A 16,697-nucleotide genomic window follows, 5' to 3' on the forward strand; every position below is an offset into this window, starting at 1 on the left:
GCAAGTGCTTGAATTGTGTAGAACTTAATACACGTATGAATACAAGTAAAACTGGGGAAATCTGAATAAGATTAGTGAATTGTATCAATGTCAGTATCTTGGTTATGATACTACACTATAGTTTTGCACAATGCTACCATTGGGGTAAAGTGGGCAAAGTGTACAGACAGCCCCCAACTTACGATAATTCAACTTAGATTTTTTTTGACTTCACAATGGTATAAAAGTGATACACATTCAGTAGAAACCATACTTAGAGTTTTGATTTTTTCCAGGGCTACTGATATGCAGCACAATACTCTCTTGTGATGCTGGGCAGTGGCAGGGAGCCACAGCTCCCAGTCAGCCATGCCATTATGAGGGTAAACAACTGATGCACTTAGAACCATTCCGTACCCAGACAACCATTCTGTTTGCCACTTTCAGTACAGTAGTCAATAAATTACCTGAGATATCCAATACTTTATTATAAAATAGACTGCATATGAATCTATAATCATCTCTATTTTAAAAGTTTAATTTTTAAAAAACTGAAAAAAAGACCAGTAACATTATGTAAAACTACAGCATAATATCATAACCAGGATACTGACATTGATACAATTCACTAATCTTATTCAGATTTCCCCAGTTTTACTTGTACTCATACGTGTATTAAGTTCTATACAATTTAAGCACTTGTGTAGGTCTGTGTATCCACCACTAGCCAAGATGCTGAATAGTTCCAACACAACAGGATCCCTTGTGTTGCACTTTTATAACCACACCTGCCTCTTTCTTGCCCCCATCCCTAGCCCCTGGCCATTTGTCCACAACTTCTAAAACCTCGTCAATTCAAAAATGTCATATAAATGGAATGATATAGTATATAACCGTTTGGGATTGGCTTTTTTCACTTAGCATAATTCCTTGGACAGTCATGCAAGTTGCTGCATGTATCAATAGTTTGTTGCTTTTAATTGCTGAGGAGTATTCCATGGTATGTATGTACTACACTTTACGTTGAAAACCATCTGGGCTGATTCTAGTTTTTGGCTACTACAAATAAAGATCCTGTGAACATGCATGTATAGGTTTTTATAAAAGTAAACTTTCATTTCTCTGGGATAAGTGCCCAAGAGTGCAACTGCTGGATTGTGTTGTAACTGCATGTTTAGTTTTATAAGAAACTGCTCTATCATTTTACATTCCTACCAGCAATTTATGAGTGACCCACATCCTTGTCTGCATTTGGTATTATCACTGTTTTTCACTTCAGCCATTCTGACAGGTGTGTAGTGGTATCTCATTGTGGTTTTAATTTGCATTCCCCTGTTGGATAATGATGATGAACATCACTTAAGCTTCTTCATGTGCTTATCTGCCATCTGTATATCTTCTTCGTATCTTTCACCCATTTTCTAATTGGCCTGTTTTTTTTTTTTTACTGTTATGTTTTGAGTTCTTTTATATTTTAGGTATTAGTCTTTTTTCAGATATTTGATTTGCAAACATACACTCCTTGTCTTTACCTCCTTTTCACACTGGGCTCTCATAGAGTAGAATTTTTAATATTGATGAAATCTACCAGTTTTTCCTTTTATGGATTGTATTTTTGGTGTCAAGTCTAAGAACTTTTTGCCTGGCTCCCAAAGATATCCTCCTATTTTTCTTTCTAAGGTTGCATAGGTTTACATTTTACATTTAATTCTATGATTCATTTTGAGTTAATTTTTCTATAAGGTATGAGGCTTAGGTCAAGGTTCATTTGTCCCCTGCCCCCCCAACCATGGATTTCAATTGCTCCAGCAATTAAAAAGATTATCCTTCCTCCACTGAATTGTTTTTGCACCTTTGTCAAAAAATTAGTTAGGCATCTTTGTGTGGGTCTATTTCTGGGTTCTCCTGTTACATCGATGCATGTGTCTGTCCCTCCAAAAATACCACAGTGTTGATTACTATAGCTGTATAGTAAGCCTTAATATCAGATGGAGTGATTCCTTCCATGTTTTTTCTCAAAATGTTCAGCTATTCTAGGGCCTGTGCTTTTCCATCTTAGAATAAGCTTGTCTATGTCTACAAAAAAACCTTGCTGGGATTTTCATAGGAGTTGCATTAAACTTCCAGATCAATTAAGGGAGGAATGACATCTTCACTACGTTGAGTTTTCCAATCCACGCATATGGTATGCCTCTTCATTTATTTGGGTCTTCTTTGATATCTTTCATTAGCATTTGTAATTTTCAGCATACAGATCCTATACATGTTTTGTTAGGTGTATAGCTAAGTATTTGATTTCATTTGGAGCACTTGTAAATGGTTTCATTTTCTATATGTTCATTGTTAGTATAAAGAAATGTGATTAATGTTTGTGTATTGATCTTATATCCTGTGACCTTCCTGAACTCATTTCTATGCTGTTTGTCTTTTATAAATTGGGTGAAGAGAGCTCAGGAGGGTCCTAAGCATGAGAGCCGGGAAATCAGGTATGGGGCTGGGACTGCCACAAGGCAGCAGCCGTCCAGCCCTACTGAGCAGAGGTGCTGAGTACTAGCTTCATGCCTGAGGCCATTCCAGATTCACTCCCAATGTCCCTGTTAGACTCCCCTAGCCCTGTGGTAGGTTACTGGGCTCATGCTATGGGGCACTAAATGAAGTCTCTGTCTCAGGCCATATCCATAACTGACACTGTGGCCTTAGTCCCTTGTATACCTTCCTGCCCTCCCAGCTGCACTCAGCTTACCTGGCCACTGATCTCTTCTCTCCGGAGTAGCCGAATGGCTAGGCGCAGCAGCCCCACCACTGCCCGCTCCACAAGGAAGCAGAAGTCCTGTGCCTGGACACATAGGTGGTATAGATGGTCTCGAACAGTCTGCCACACACAGCCCACACGGTCCCTGAGAAACATAAGGGATGAGGATAGTCTCAGCTGTAAAGGCCACTGGGCAATAAGCCTCTTTTTCTGATTGAGGCTAGGTCCTTCAGGGCTCAGTGGCATTATACCCTAAGCAGGCAGCTATAATGAGCAAGCTTCTCCTCTACTGCCTATAGCTTCATGTGCTTCTTGTCCCTAGAGCCCACTCTGCAAGATTACTCCAGGCTTCCATCCCTTTGGCACAAGCCCAGTATGAGGCCTGCCTAAAGACTGCCTTCTACCTGTTCTCCAGCACAATCCTCAGCAGCATCTCCAGGCAGAAAGCAGCATCCTCTTCATCATAGGTCTCTTCATCTGGTGTCACTGAGACCAGAGCCTGGAGGAGAATAATAGCAGGAAAATAGGCATGGAGGAGAAGCCAGCCACTGGCCCACCCCTGACAGAAACTGAGGCATACACCACTATCCCTGTCTCCCCTCCCAGACCCAGCCAGCCCTTTCACCCCTCTTCCCTCTTCACTCTGTACCTTCATGAGCTCCTGCAGTGACTCCAGCTGGAGGAATTTGCTTTCTGTGATCATCTTTTCTGGGTCACATTGCTAGAGGGGGCACAAGAGAGGGGTTACTGATAAGGACTAGAGGGAAGAGAATGTTCCCAAGAAGCCAGGGAGAGAGGGCAGAAGGAGTCAGCTCTGGTCACAAACCCTAAATGACCCTATTCTTCAGTTCATAGGACAGTGTCTATATAGTAGAGAAGGGTCTAGGCTTGTTCACCAGGGGTAGGCAGGGGCAGTTACCTTGATACAGTCCAAGGCCATTCTCTTGGCCTCTTGGTTCTCAGTGGATGGGCCCCGCACGCTAGACTGCTCAGTACCACTTAGTGTCAGCCAGCTCACGAAGCTCAGCACTGTCGACTCTCCTCTGTAGAAAAAGAGTACAAGCTCTAGTGAGCTCCAGAGTTCTAATCCTCCCTCTGCAAGGTCTCCAGCCTCTGATTTCCCCTCACCGGTTTGATGGTGTCTCTTCCCGTTGTAGAGAGATCTTGCCATTGGGATCCACAAAATCTTCTACCTGGAAAATCAGGTCAAGAATAATTTCTTTCCACATGCCCTCTGCATTTCCTGCTCTGCCATGCAAAGTTTTCTGGCTTTCTTCCTGTTGCCCTCTGCCCTACACTATTGACTGGGCCCCTCCAATTGATGACTGGCAATGACTTCTACCAGCCTTCCTTTACAGCTATCCCCATGGCCAAAGATCTGTGGTCTTACATTTGAGGCGTTCCTGGTAAGTTTCAGCATGCATCAGGCCCAGTGCTACTCTCAACCAGTTCTATATGCAGACAGTACTTAATCTTGGAGCTCTTGCCTTGTTATTATTGATTAGTCTCCTACCAAGAATTACCTCCACCATAGCCTTGGGCAGCAGTTGGGCTCGGAAGAGCTGCAGCATGGCCTCCATGATATTCTTCCAGCCCTCCCGCAGGATGTCACCATGACGATGGGCCAAATGGAATACTGTCTTGGCTGCAATGTGGGCTTTAGGGTTGCTTCCAAACACAGTGGGCAGGTTCTCAATGGACTGGAAAGGAAGATGAGACGAGGCTTAGGGCCTGGCAAATGTCTTGAAAGGAGATTCTCTTTGGCCTCTACCTATGGTTCCTAAGGGTCCTTCTGCTAGTTCTGCTTCAATCCCCCATAATACTGGTGGGAAGGGCTACCCTGGCTAAGGCCTTCTCCACTATTGCATCTCCTCTCTCATCCCCATTATATGAGGTAATGCTATTCTCATCCTAGGGTGTGTCAGACAGAAATGGCTAAGCTCTACTGTAGTCCAGGGGTAGTGAGAGAATATGCTGATGGAAACCAGCTCCACAGATAAGGGTAGGTCTATGGCTAAAAGAGAGGTCTTTCTTTGGAACTCCAAGTACACAGTTCCTGTCCCTGCTCACCTCACTGCTGAGAGCTGTGAATTTGCATAGAGAGATGATGAGATTGTCAAACACATCACTGAGGCCATAGTGGGCGGAGATCATGGCGCACTTCCTGTAACGTCACATACCAGATACAGTCACTGAAAGGCCAGGCAGCCCTTCCAAGTCCCCAAGGAGGCTTGCTTGGGATTCTTCCCTAATCAGTCCCAGGAAGAAACCTTTGACTCTTGAGTCTGTTTAAGACTGAGCTTTCCCAAGCTTCAGCCTCCCTGAAAAACTCAGGAGGAACCCATTCTAAGGAAAATAAGAGTAGGAGTCAGAGAGGCATGGAGGCAACCAAGTTAACTCAGAGAGGTGGAAGGAGATCAAGACCAAAGTCAAACTCTGGCTACCTGAAGCCTGAGATGGCTTTTTGGATGATTGTCTCCTCAAGGCTTTTGTCAAAGACATAAGAAAGAGCAGCAATAGTGGGGCCCCAGGTCATGGTGAAGAGGTCAAGATCGTAGCTGCCAGCAGGCACACGGAGGAATATGCCTTCTGGGGTAGCACCTCGATGAAGCAGCACATTCCATACATAATTCTCCCGAACCAGGCCTGTCTGCTCCTCAGGCATCACAATTTCCTCATTCCTGTCAGGAGGTAACAAAAGGAGTAGGTGCACTGCTCTGAACCTGACTGGTTACAAACTGGTTACAAACTAGGGCTTTCTACCCATTACTGGCACTTTCCTTCAATGAGAGGTCATCAAAACTGCAGCTCAGTGGTCTGCTTCCCTCCCCACCAGTGGCACCAAGGAGAAAGAAAAGAAGCATTCCATAATCTCCAAGCCCCGTCTCTAAGTGGGCCTTTAGTTCTATAGTAAGATCTCATATTCTTTCTGGGTATGAGAGGATGAACAATTCTACCTTTTCTGATTTACAGTAAAAACCTAAGTGTCCCAAACCTCACCCTCTAGTACCCATCTTAGGTTCTCTACTAGCCCCATAATGCATCTTGCAAGCTAGACAGGACAACCTAGCTTCTCTGCGTTCGGAAAATGGGGCGATGACATTCCACTTAGCAGGGGCAGTTTGGATCCTGGCTCAGGGTACTAAAGTTCTAGTACTGTTCAGGTTTCTTTAAGGAATAAATCAGCTGGGGGAGAAGGGGCTACCCAGATAAATTACGATGCTAAATCCAGGGCATATGAGTCACTGCAGTCTGACGTGACTCCAAAATCTGGAGAAGGAAGTAGCGTGCTTCTCCTTAACAGAGATGCTACACCATTCTCTACGCGTACTCACTTGATGGCATGGTACATGTCCTCCAGAATGTCTTGCTCAAAGTCCTTGCCTCCATTCACACCTTTTAGATTTTTGCGAAACTCCTAGAGACAGGGCAATAAGCTTTACCCCCCACGTGTCAATGCTGAAGCCCCACTTAGGGAACTCCTGGGTCTGTGGTAAACAGGACTTTAGGAAACAGTAAGTGACAAGAATCCACTTCCCTACCCCAGTTCCTCTTTTGGATTGGTCAGCGCCCCCTGCCTCCCTTGGACAGAAGCTTGTCCATTGTGCCCACTGGAAAACCCATGTCCTTCCTGCTACCTCCAAAGCTGTGCTGGAACTGCTCTGCCATGGCTGGGATCCAATCTTACCTCCAGAGTCATAGGTGCATTCTGCTTGCGAACGTTGTGGTTGTGCTGGTCAGTATTAAGCATGATGACAGCATAGGCCAGGGCAAAGCAGGCATCGCTATTGGCAAATGGGGAGCCATTACAATTCTGAAAAATCAAAGACCCCACCTATGTCAATGCCCTTCTCTGGCCAATCAAACCCTCACTACCAACCCACTGGTCAATGCTGATAAAGAGGGAAGGTACCAGCCAGAAAGAGGCCCATCTCTTGCCTACTCCTTGATGGAAGCTGGCCCCTCTATGGGAAAGCTCACTGACATTGCTCTCAGCCTTCTTAGGAGACAGCAACTGGGTCCTTCAGTTGAAGCCACAGAAACCCTTAGTCAAATTAATTTGGGATGCTGGGCTCAGCCCCTGCCACTCAAACTCACCCTCCAGTGTTCTGTGAATGCCTCTAGCAACCTCTGGATGACCGGTGCTTCCCCGGGCAAGCGGAAGGCTTCCAGGTAGAGACGCAGAGCTTCGTCCAGACGCAGACCCTGAAAGCTGAAGGTGCTACAGGGAAAGAAAGAAGGACGAAAGGCTTAAGATGTATAAGCTGCAAATGTTGGGTGCTCTATTAGCTACAGTCCCACTAAGCTTCTCCTATTGGAACAGAAGAGGCTGAGAGCTCTGGCAAAGGGGAGGTATCTCCTGGTCATCTCTAACACAGAACCAGAATTTGACAACCCCTAAGCTTAGTACTCTTCACATCAGTGTGCTCCTACACAGAAACCTCATCCCTGGAACCCAAAACCTACCCTGTGCTCAGGAACCCTACTCCACCCTTTTGCAATATTCTCTATGTAGAATGGAATGGTGCCCAAAGCTTTCTTGCTGGAGACTCTTTCAGATCCAACAGATATAAATCTTGGGAAGAGGAAGAGTGTATGACCTGGGTCACCATCAGGAACTGACTGGTACTGTTTTGAACTGTCTGTCCCCCCAGACTGATCATCAACTATGTCCCACATTTCTTGCAGTTTCCTCACCTCACAAAGCTCTCCAACAGGTCAATGTTTTTGCGGTCACTCACAAACTCTCCAATCATTTTCTTGTCCAGCCGAGGGTTCTCTCTCAGCCACTGGGCTACCTCTGTGTTGTCCATTGGGATGGTGAGGAGACCTTTCTCTTGCAGAAACTGGATCCCCTTCTTTGGTTTCTGGTTGAACTGCTCTGTGCCAGTGATCAGCAGCTAGAGAAGAAATACAGGAGGTGTCAAAAGCTGCTCTGCCCCTGAACCAGACAAGGGCAGGTCTCCATCACAGTCCACAGCTGGTAACCTAATGGGCTCCTAGGACATGGTTCTAAGTCACTCCAGAACTAAGGCTGAACCATACTGGCCCCTAGCTTTCCCCAATCTCCATGTTTAACTAGAAGTAGCTGAGGAGCTCCTTTTTACTCCTTTTCTGAGTGCTAAAGAGGCATAGCACTCTCCTCCAACCTGAGAATCAGAGAAAAAAAACAGAAGAAAGAGACTAGAGAAGGTTTTCTTTTCTCTCCAGTATTAGAGCCGTTCCTGGTATCTGTTTACAGACTAGCTCGGATTCCCCTTCTTTCTTTGGCTTCCTAGCTCTTAAGGCCCTGTGGTTTGAAAGACAAGGTGAACTAACTGCGATGATAACTTTTTGACTGTCTAGTCACAGCCCTGCAATCAAGGGCACACATAAACCGAAGTCATTTAGGCTGGCCTTACGAGGAAGAAAGGGTTAAATAGAAGGTTTTCTTTGTGTTAAAAAACCAAAAAGTACAGTTATTTGAACTTTACTAAAAAGCACCAGAATAAATGTCAATTCCCTTTTATTGCCAATCATCACCCCAGAGCTCGAGATGACCAATAACCTTCGGTGACCCACAGGATACCAGCTCCCAGGGCTCCTGTCACCACAAGTAACACTTGACTCTCAGCTAGGGCAGCATTTGCCCAGGAGTACACGATAGGAGATGCCGATTACATGGCTTAGGAGTAAGGAAAGGGCTTCAAAGGAGATTGAGGGGTTGCTGAAGCACCAAGAAGCTCAAAAACTAGCCTTGGGAAGCTGTTCGGTGAGCTTAGACTCTCCCTCATTCTCTGAGACAGAAACCCTACAGAGAACACCCAGTCAGAAATGGGTAGAGGCTGAGCTCTGGGGATATCTATATATACCTTCTTTTTATTCTTAATTTCAATCAACTCCCGTGGATCTGGCAGGAGACAGGAAAATCGAGGTGGCTTCCGGGTAAACTTTTTGTCAGCTAGGAATGGGAGGAAGAGAGGGAAACACCAGTAAGACCTCTTTTACCAGGATAATGACTTTTGGAAGGATGCTGATATACTCTCTAGTGAAAAAAAGGATGCCTCAGAAAATTTCCTGTCCTCATCAGTCTTCCACTTCCTTAGAAGTCCTATCTTCTAGGGCTCCAAATGTTTTCTTTCCTCTCTCTGGGTCTGAAGGCATGGTGAGCAGCCAGTGTTCATTCAGGTACTACCCTAGGGTATTTCTGCTCCCCTCCCCTCTGTTCTCTACCAGGCCTTCCAGTTGAGGGGACTTAGGATGATGGACACCCAGTACCCACCCCCAGAGTCACCAGCTTCCTCCAGATCACTGCATCCTGGTTTCCCATGTTCTGCTGGCAGCCGCCCTCCACCTGGCACATGCAGGCCTGCGATGTCTGGGGCCATGCCTATAGCCTTCCCATCGCTGGCTGCTCTCTCAGCTGGTAAGAGAAAAGAAGGTAAATGAAGACTGATGGTGTAGGAAGCCAAGCAGAGCTGCAGGAGAATCAAGCTTCAGGCCAAGGAGACCTGCATGTTCCCACACAGGTCATCAGCCCTGACAGGACAAACCCAAGCCCAAATAAGTAGTCACTACCCCACGTCAGCCAAGCATTAGATTCTACAATTTAATAAAAAGATTACCCCATCACTTTCCCTGATCTTCTGCAACCTCAATCTCAAGGAAAAGTTAGAGAAGATTAATTAGAGTGGAGGCAGGCACTGGAGGTAGGAAAAGGTAGGGCCTGGAGCTTTTAGGCACCGAAGTTCTATATCCTTTAATCTATATTCTCTTTTCTCCCCATAAAGAAATAACAATTCCGTAAAAATAGCTAAAGCGTGGAAGAGGAGAAAGTGAGAAGTCCATGAGTCCTGCTAATGTGCCAGCCTGGTCTATGATTCACATCACCAAACCTCGGAAACACAGAATTAGGAGTACTTTGGAGGAAGTGACATAAGGGTAGGAGAAAGGATTCAGTGAGTAGAGAAGGGATAAACATAGAACCCTGGGATCCTCAAAGAAAGAAATGCCTCTCACTATTGTTGGCTTCTCGAGTGCCATCTACTGCCTCACAGCCAGGTCTGGCTGCCTCTTTCTTTTCTTGCTGGGTAAGGTTGTTGAGGACTTTGGCTTGGCAGTGGGCCTCAGTGCTGTCAATCACTGTCAACAGGGCATCGAGAGACAGCAGGTGTGTTGTATAGAGCTGACCAGACACAGGGAAGGCATTCTGGAAAGTAAACAGATCCAGGAGACTTGGGGTTAGAATACTTTCCCAAAAATCCTAAAACCGCCCATAACTTCTACATTGCCTTGAGAAGATACACTTCTTCTTCTTGTTCCCCAGCTCTCAAGCGTTTCATTCCCTATATGTAGCATCCTCACTACCACCAGAGAGATTTCCTTAATAAAGTCGTCTTTCTAGAGGTCAGTAATAATGCTCAGCACCTTGGACAGCAGCTTGGTGAGCTCTTCAAAGAGGTTGGAACAGTAGTAGTCACAATCATAGTTGATATAGAGCTCAGTGACAAAGCTGGGGATGTGCCAGAGTTGCACAGTGGCCTCCAAAGCCATCTCCTTCATCTCATAAGGCATCTTGGGGTTCTCCACAGTGATGATCTCCATGAGCTTTTTGATGTACATCTGACAGTAATCCAGTAATTGCCATTTAGGTGGGGAAAGGATTCAAGATAGGAAGAGACAAATTGGACAGGAAAAACATTAAACAGGAAGCAGACGCCTAGCCAGAAGGTATGCATTAAGAGACACTTAATGGTATTCCATCCCCTAAATACATCCCCCTCTTTGTCCTTCATGATGGGGGAGGCCTGGCTCTCTACCTCGTACCTGATCCAAAACAAGTTGCCCACTGCCCTTTTTGTGCTCTCTGTGTGAGCCTGATTTGGTCCTATTCAGAGTTCCCTTTTGCAATTTAGTGGTGAAGCTAGCTTGACTTGCCTGCCTGTGTTGCAAAAGAACTGCAGACAGAAGAGTTGTACCCACTCATGGTGAGATTACCTGACAGTTCTCATATTCGGGTTCTCCCATTTTATAGCCAGCCAGGTTTCTCTGGGCACCTTTTAATTTCTCCACTAAAGAGGAGAGCCAATGAACCAAACTATGGAGGCTAAAAGCACTCTCCTCAGAAGCCACCAAATCCCACTCCTGCAGCATGACAAAGCGGACCCGAATGAAGGTGCCATATATCTTCTAATTTTTTCCCAACTTCAAGAAACTCACCTCTAATTGAAACTTGAGGTGCTCCCTCATGCTCTCAAACAGTAGGAAGCATACCCGCAGGGAAGCAGCATAAAGGTTCAGTCGCTCTACGCTGAGTAGCTGGAGATCACAGTAGGATGGGCTATTAGGTTCTGAACCTGACTATGGCTCAACCAAGAGAAAGCAGGACAGCAAACTGTGGGAAGTTGTCACTAAGGTCATGTGCTCTGAGGGAACTCTATAGCTAGCCATTCCTATGTTTCCCTTTGGTTGCCAGAGTCCCCGGGGAACTAATGGAGCCCTCTTCACTATGACTACTGGTCAGTAGGGGAGGTAGGTTCTTTCCTGGGTCCTATACTCTTCACATGAATCAGCCAAACCTCCCTGTGTTCCCCTGGCCCTTGAAAGACCCTGAAAAAAAGCCAGGTGTTCGGAGTCCCTCTAGAAATCCAGTCTTACCTGGAATAAGTGGCGGCACATCTCATCCTTGATGAGGCCCAAGAGGGTTTGGCACTGGGCTACAGGGGCTGACTCGAGAGCCACTGTCAGCAAATGCAGTCCCATGTGGATCATAACCTCTGAGTTGTGGCGGTCGTGTGGGTTGGTGAGGGAGATGAGGAATCGGAAGAGCTCACGGATGCAAGGAAGACCATAGGGGACCAAAGCTGTGCCTGGGAAAGGCCAGGAGGGAAGTGGGACTGCTAAGAAACAACTGGCTCGATCACTTGGCCTAGCCTGCTCTGCATTATACAGGCAATTTCAGATAAGTGATTCTCTTCAGGAAAAAAATGTTTTTTTTCTGGGGCAGTAAGGAGACTAGTCTCACTTATTGAAGGGAATCAGAATTGATGATCCCACCTTTCTGTTAAAAGTCCCAAGCTTTCTATTCTTCCCTCTCACTTCCTATTGTCCACCAAACTCCCTCTCTGTGTCAGTTAGGGAAGGGCTTCATCCAATAGTCCTCTTGCTTGATTCCATTTCCTAACTAGAAAATGCCGTAGGACTTGGACCAGCAGACACCTTGGGTCTAAGATGGTTTAGGCTCAGACAGCTTAGTGGGTAGGATGGGGGAAGAGCCTGCCTGAGAGTACTCACCTTCTTTCTGAGAGGACTGTGTAAAGCGCACACCCCGGGGGTTGACGTAATCCATGTCATGGACAGAAGCAGAGTCAGAGTGGTCAGCAGGAGATGCGCACTCCTCTAATACTTCAGGGATGGATTCCACGGATGTTGATTGGGCCTTTTCCACATGGGCCCCTTCCTGCTATGACCAGTAGTGGGGAGGATACAGGAAAAGAGATGAGGCAAGAGCAATTGGGAACTTATTTCTCTTAAGTATCTGTCCTCCAAGTGTCTCTAATGGACTGCGGGTGTAGGGCCAGCTCAGTGGGCTATGAATCAATGCAAGATGGTTCAGGGAAGGAGTATGATGAAGGACTCAGAAAACATCACCTGAGGCATCAGTGACCTTCAGTGACTAGAACCCCAGAGGCAACAGAGGCCCTCAGGAGCTTGGATTTAGATCATTAACTTCCAGAAAAAGCCATGGCCAGCATCCTCACCTTTGCCAAGTACTGCATGTATGCACAGCTTGAAAATTCTGTGAGCTACCTCTCACAGTGAGTCATGCTGTGGTTTTTCTAGGTAGCACAGCTAATTTTAGGAAACAGGGAAGAACCCCCTGCCCCAATCTTCTTTTGAGCCAAGGCCTGGATAAAGAGCCAAAGGATCAAGCCAATTCCACAGTAGAAGACTAGACAGGGGTCTTTAGAAATCAAAGCCGTACCTGGGGGTCAGGTTGCTCAGGAACCCCTAGCTCGCTGCTGCCAGGCTCTGCAACTGTGCTATACCCTGGAGAGCCAGGTTGCTCCAGGTCAGTGAGGTCCTCTTTGGAGGTGGTCTGGGAGGAGAACTCCAGGCCACTGTCTGTAGAGGGGCTGACCACTGCTGAGGCAGCTTCTGAACTTGCAGAGGAGATGGGAGTGGGTACATCGATGAAGGGCATGCCACCTGCCAAGCAAAGTGAGTGAGGCTTGAAGAAAAGAGACTCTGTGGGAAACACATACCTTCCATGGTACCGTTTGTTTGTTTGTTTTTCCTAGACTGCATATTAATTTCTGCATATGCTTGGTCTCTAAAGTAGTCAGAGTCCCACTGGAAGGAGAACAACCTTAAGTCACTGAGAATTGCTAAATGGTCACAGTTTGATCTGACCTGGAGTTTTCCCTTTTTGCTCTCAGTAGAAAGACCACAGCCCCTCAATTAGTTGGTCTTCAGTGTCAAAATTCCTGAGAGAGGAAGGAACTTTTCTTCTATCTATTCTAATCAGAAGCAGCAGCTCAGGGTACTCACCAGTGAGGTTAGAGGATAAGGTGGTTCCACTGGGGGTGGGCAGCTCTGAACCTGGTGTGACTTTGGTCATATGGCGTGGGGGCCGGGGAGATCTCTTCTGTTTCTTCCACTTAGATGAATCACTCATGCCTCCTGCTCTCATTTTCAGCTGGAAATATCACACCTCATTAGCATGGTATTCAAATTAAGATTGTATCCCTAGAAATCTCCCTTCTTTTAGTCCTACTGGTCCCTAGAAAAGAGTCTATACCCCACATCTGTGCCACAGTAAGAATCTAGACCATCAGAGCACATTCCTACTCCTCCAACTTGCCTTCTACTCTTGCCACTTTAAAGGTCAGCCTGAGAGCCTTCAAGTGGAAGGTGTCATTCTGGTTTTAGGCTGGTCATTGATAAGGCCAGCCCTCATACATCACTCTGCTTCCCTGAATACTGGGTGGCAATCCTCAGTCCTGTAGATGGTGCCTGACCCTCCTGCAGAAAGCGTAAGAGCAGGGGGTCCTTTGCCCAAAGCTGCAGATCTTCAGGCCCTGGATCCCTGGGCTTTCCTCCTCAACTACCTGCATAGTAGCCTCCTACTCCTAGTTCTTATCCAACTGTGAGAGTCTACTCCTTCCCAGCCAAACTCTTAGCTTTCCTATTACTTCATGAACTGGGCCTAGATCCTAACCATATCCCTTACTGTGGAATGTCTACATCAAATTGGTCAAAGGTTCATTCCTTGGAATTAAGGAAGGAGTGGCATCCCAGTTGATTTGTGGAGTTAAGGATGAAAGATCATGTCACACTGCTGCTCTGCTCTCTGCTGCTCCCAACTTTGGTATATAAATGAGACCTCCTGTCCTTCTCACTGTTGGTCTTTCTAGAAGCAACTTTATGCTTTCAGATGGTAAGACTACTGATTTCTTGGACTCTTGCTCTATTCCATTTCCCTTCCTCTTGCTGCATTTCTCTCTCTCCTATAGCTTCCTTTTAGTCACAAAGGAAAATCTTTATCACCCATTGACTATCTTAGGGTATAAGTTTTCATGCATTTTCTCCACCCTAAGTTCACAGCTACTTTGTTTAAGCCCATTTCATTTTCTTAATCCTGATGCCTTCTCAATTACAGTTTGTATCCAGTCCTTCTACAGTTATATCAAACTAGTCCTAGATTGATAGACCATTCCTGGAATGGGCAACAGCAGTTCTCTTCTAGGAACCATTAGAATGACTCTAAAAGAGAGTAGAAACAATTTTTCTCCCTGCCTCTTTCTAAAAGCTGAAAATACCCATATTATCCTTGGCCTATTCAATTCCTTCTGCTATTTGAAGGATAAGCCCCCCTTCCTCTCCCAAGCCCTCCAGAATCTGGACAACCTTTGATCCTTTGCTTAGAAACCACATAATTCTTCCTTCCATACTCATATCTCCACCCATAAAGGAGACACGCCCAACAGCTGAGCCCCACCTCCAGCTCTTAGTAACATAGCAACAGCCTCGCATTGGATTTACACTTTTTGTCCCTGCATCTCCAAAATGCCAGCAGTCATATGCCTAGAATAGAGCTTCAAGTGCTCTGAGCACTGTGGTTAAGCAGGAACCAGGATGCTCCCTCCAGAAACCACTGAAGCCCAAAAGAAAGTTCTGGGGGTAAGAGTCAGTTAAACATGCAGATAGGCCAGAAGTCCAAGAGATCAATGAGGGAAAAGAGGAACCTCCTGGTTTAAACTGGAAACTGTCACTGAGCTCCAAAAAGCACTCACATCTGGATTGACTTGTGTGAAATATCTTTTCTCTCCAGGTGGCTCCCCAATATCAGGAATTCCAGGTAGTCCTACTTCCACGGAGAAGCCCCGTCATTGAGATTCCTTCCCACACTAGGTTCAGTCCTTCCTGTTTCCTTCTCTATCCTCTGCAGAGGTAGCTCTAACCTGATCATTTCAATGAATGTTCTCTGCCTCCTGGATTGAATAGAAGTTGAGAGGCTGCCAGTTCTTACAAGTGTCTCCTTTAAAAGTATAGCTGTGCTCCCTGTTCTAAGATCCTAAGGTGGGGGGGGAGGGGTGAGCAGTTCATGAAACTCTACATCACCTTATCCGTATAACTTTTTATTTCCAAAGGACAATATAAGCTTTATAAAGAAAGGGCAGGTCCTAGATTAATAATCATGGCAAAATGGTGGGTAGCCACTGAAGAGAGCTGCAACTTTAGACTAGGCAAGCACACAAGTGAAACTAGAGACAAGGCATGCAAAGAAAACACAGGCCTATGGACTGTCTAGTGCACACACACACACAAAACACACACAGTTCTTTTTATCTTCAATGACCTGGATGTCCACAGCCACACCTCTAGCATGCACACTGTTATGAGAGCTTAGATAGCCCATACCTCCTTCTCTCCCTCTTCTTCCTAAAGCAGGGATATGGGGATTAGGGTAATCTTTAGCTTGCACCTCCGTTCTAAGTTCCCTTACTTCCAAAGGACGGAGGTCACCTTTGCAGATCCCAAAGTACTGCCAGTGCCCTGGGCTAACCTGGGACCCGGCTCCTTTTCATCCATCTAGAGTCCTAAACCTTAGAATGACCCCTTTAATGGTAACCAGGAAAAAAATGACCCCAACTAGACAGACTACCCTTTCCCTCAAAACCAAGTTCAGGCATCCAGCTAGAATCAAGGACTGTGCTTAAGCTTTCTAATGCCAGCTCTGAGACAGGGAGAGGGCAGAAAAGGGAAGGGTCTTGTTTGACAGTTCCTCATAGTTCCCCTAAAAATGGTAGATATTAAGCCTCCCCACAAGACGTCGGCAGGACCCAGGCTCTCTTTCTAGGCTTACTACATAACGTATTATCAGTTCAAGGCTTCCTTCTGCCTTCAGGCAGCCAGATGCCCCACGAAAATTCCCAACACTGCAGTTACAAACACATGCAGCTCTTCCAAAGCCGTGCTGTGTTACTAGGGAGGGGTAAATTGTGCTCTACACAGTGGATATGGGACCCAGATGTTACATATAAAAAAATACACATTTAAATAAATAAATAAAAAGGGGGTAAGGAGAGGGAGAGGGAGAGGGAGAGGGAGAGGGAGAGAGACCTTGAGGTTCTTAAAGAGTAGTACCCTCTCTAACTGGTTCAGGGCTTTGGTCTGCTCCCCACTACTTAGCTCCAGTTTGTTGAGGAGACATGGAGAAATCTGTGAAAGACAGGCAAACGAACGATTTAAGCAGAGTGAAGTAAACTCAGACACACACCAACAGGGCACAGGGCAGGAATGGGGATGGATGGCAGGGGAAAGGGGAAGGTTATGTGCATGCACCGAACAGCCAAGGGTCATCTCCAAGGGCAGAACCTCTTAGGGCTGCAAGCAGAATCCTCATCAGAGGCCTGTGAAGTCCAGGGCTTCAGTTCAAGATAGAAAGAGGCCATTCTTCTGAACACCCTTCTTCTCCTAGCAG

At 46.1% G+C, this 16,697-nt stretch overlaps 1 protein-coding gene across 7 annotated transcripts in view; it reads right to left on the reverse strand.

Annotated features, from left to right (window-relative positions):
• GBF1 (golgi brefeldin A resistant guanine nucleotide exchange factor 1) overlaps positions 1 to 16,697 on the reverse strand; it is a 124,277-nt gene that overhangs the window by 6,447 nt on the left and 101,133 nt on the right. For 4 of the 7 annotated variants that reach the window (XM_057530813.1, XM_057530816.1, XM_057530812.1 and 1 more), the window contains exons 9-29: positions 13,262 to 13,409; positions 12,696 to 12,919; positions 12,005 to 12,173; positions 11,369 to 11,580; positions 10,931 to 11,029; positions 10,139 to 10,333; positions 9,731 to 9,920; positions 8,994 to 9,134; positions 8,584 to 8,672; positions 7,430 to 7,632; positions 6,830 to 6,953; positions 6,420 to 6,545; positions 6,067 to 6,149; positions 5,176 to 5,412; positions 4,802 to 4,895; positions 4,255 to 4,431; positions 3,860 to 3,924; positions 3,651 to 3,774; positions 3,381 to 3,452; positions 3,136 to 3,230; positions 2,723 to 2,876 (exon numbers count right to left, since the gene is read on the reverse strand). In XM_057530813.1, coding sequence (XP_057386796.1) covers positions 2,723 to 2,876; positions 3,136 to 3,230; positions 3,381 to 3,452; positions 3,651 to 3,774; positions 3,860 to 3,924; positions 4,255 to 4,431; positions 4,802 to 4,895; positions 5,176 to 5,412; positions 6,067 to 6,149; positions 6,420 to 6,545; positions 6,830 to 6,953; positions 7,430 to 7,632; positions 8,584 to 8,672; positions 8,994 to 9,134; positions 9,731 to 9,920; positions 10,139 to 10,333; positions 10,931 to 11,029; positions 11,369 to 11,580; positions 12,005 to 12,173; positions 12,696 to 12,919; positions 13,262 to 13,409 — 3,021 coding nt within the window. The remainder of the gene's footprint in view (positions 1 to 2,722; positions 2,877 to 3,135; positions 3,231 to 3,380; positions 3,453 to 3,650; positions 3,775 to 3,859; positions 3,925 to 4,254; positions 4,432 to 4,801; positions 4,896 to 5,175; positions 5,413 to 6,066; positions 6,150 to 6,419; positions 6,546 to 6,829; positions 6,954 to 7,429; positions 7,633 to 8,583; positions 8,673 to 8,993; positions 9,135 to 9,730; positions 9,921 to 10,138; positions 10,334 to 10,930; positions 11,030 to 11,368; positions 11,581 to 12,004; positions 12,174 to 12,695; positions 12,920 to 13,261; positions 13,410 to 16,697) is intronic. The other 3 variants (XM_057530818.1, XM_057530815.1, XM_057530817.1) reach the window with 2 other exon arrangements.

This window comes from Balaenoptera acutorostrata, chromosome 16, assembly GCF_949987535.1.
Source record: "Balaenoptera acutorostrata chromosome 16, mBalAcu1.1, whole genome shotgun sequence".
Classification (NCBI taxonomy): domain Eukaryota; kingdom Metazoa; phylum Chordata; class Mammalia; order Artiodactyla; family Balaenopteridae; genus Balaenoptera; species Balaenoptera acutorostrata.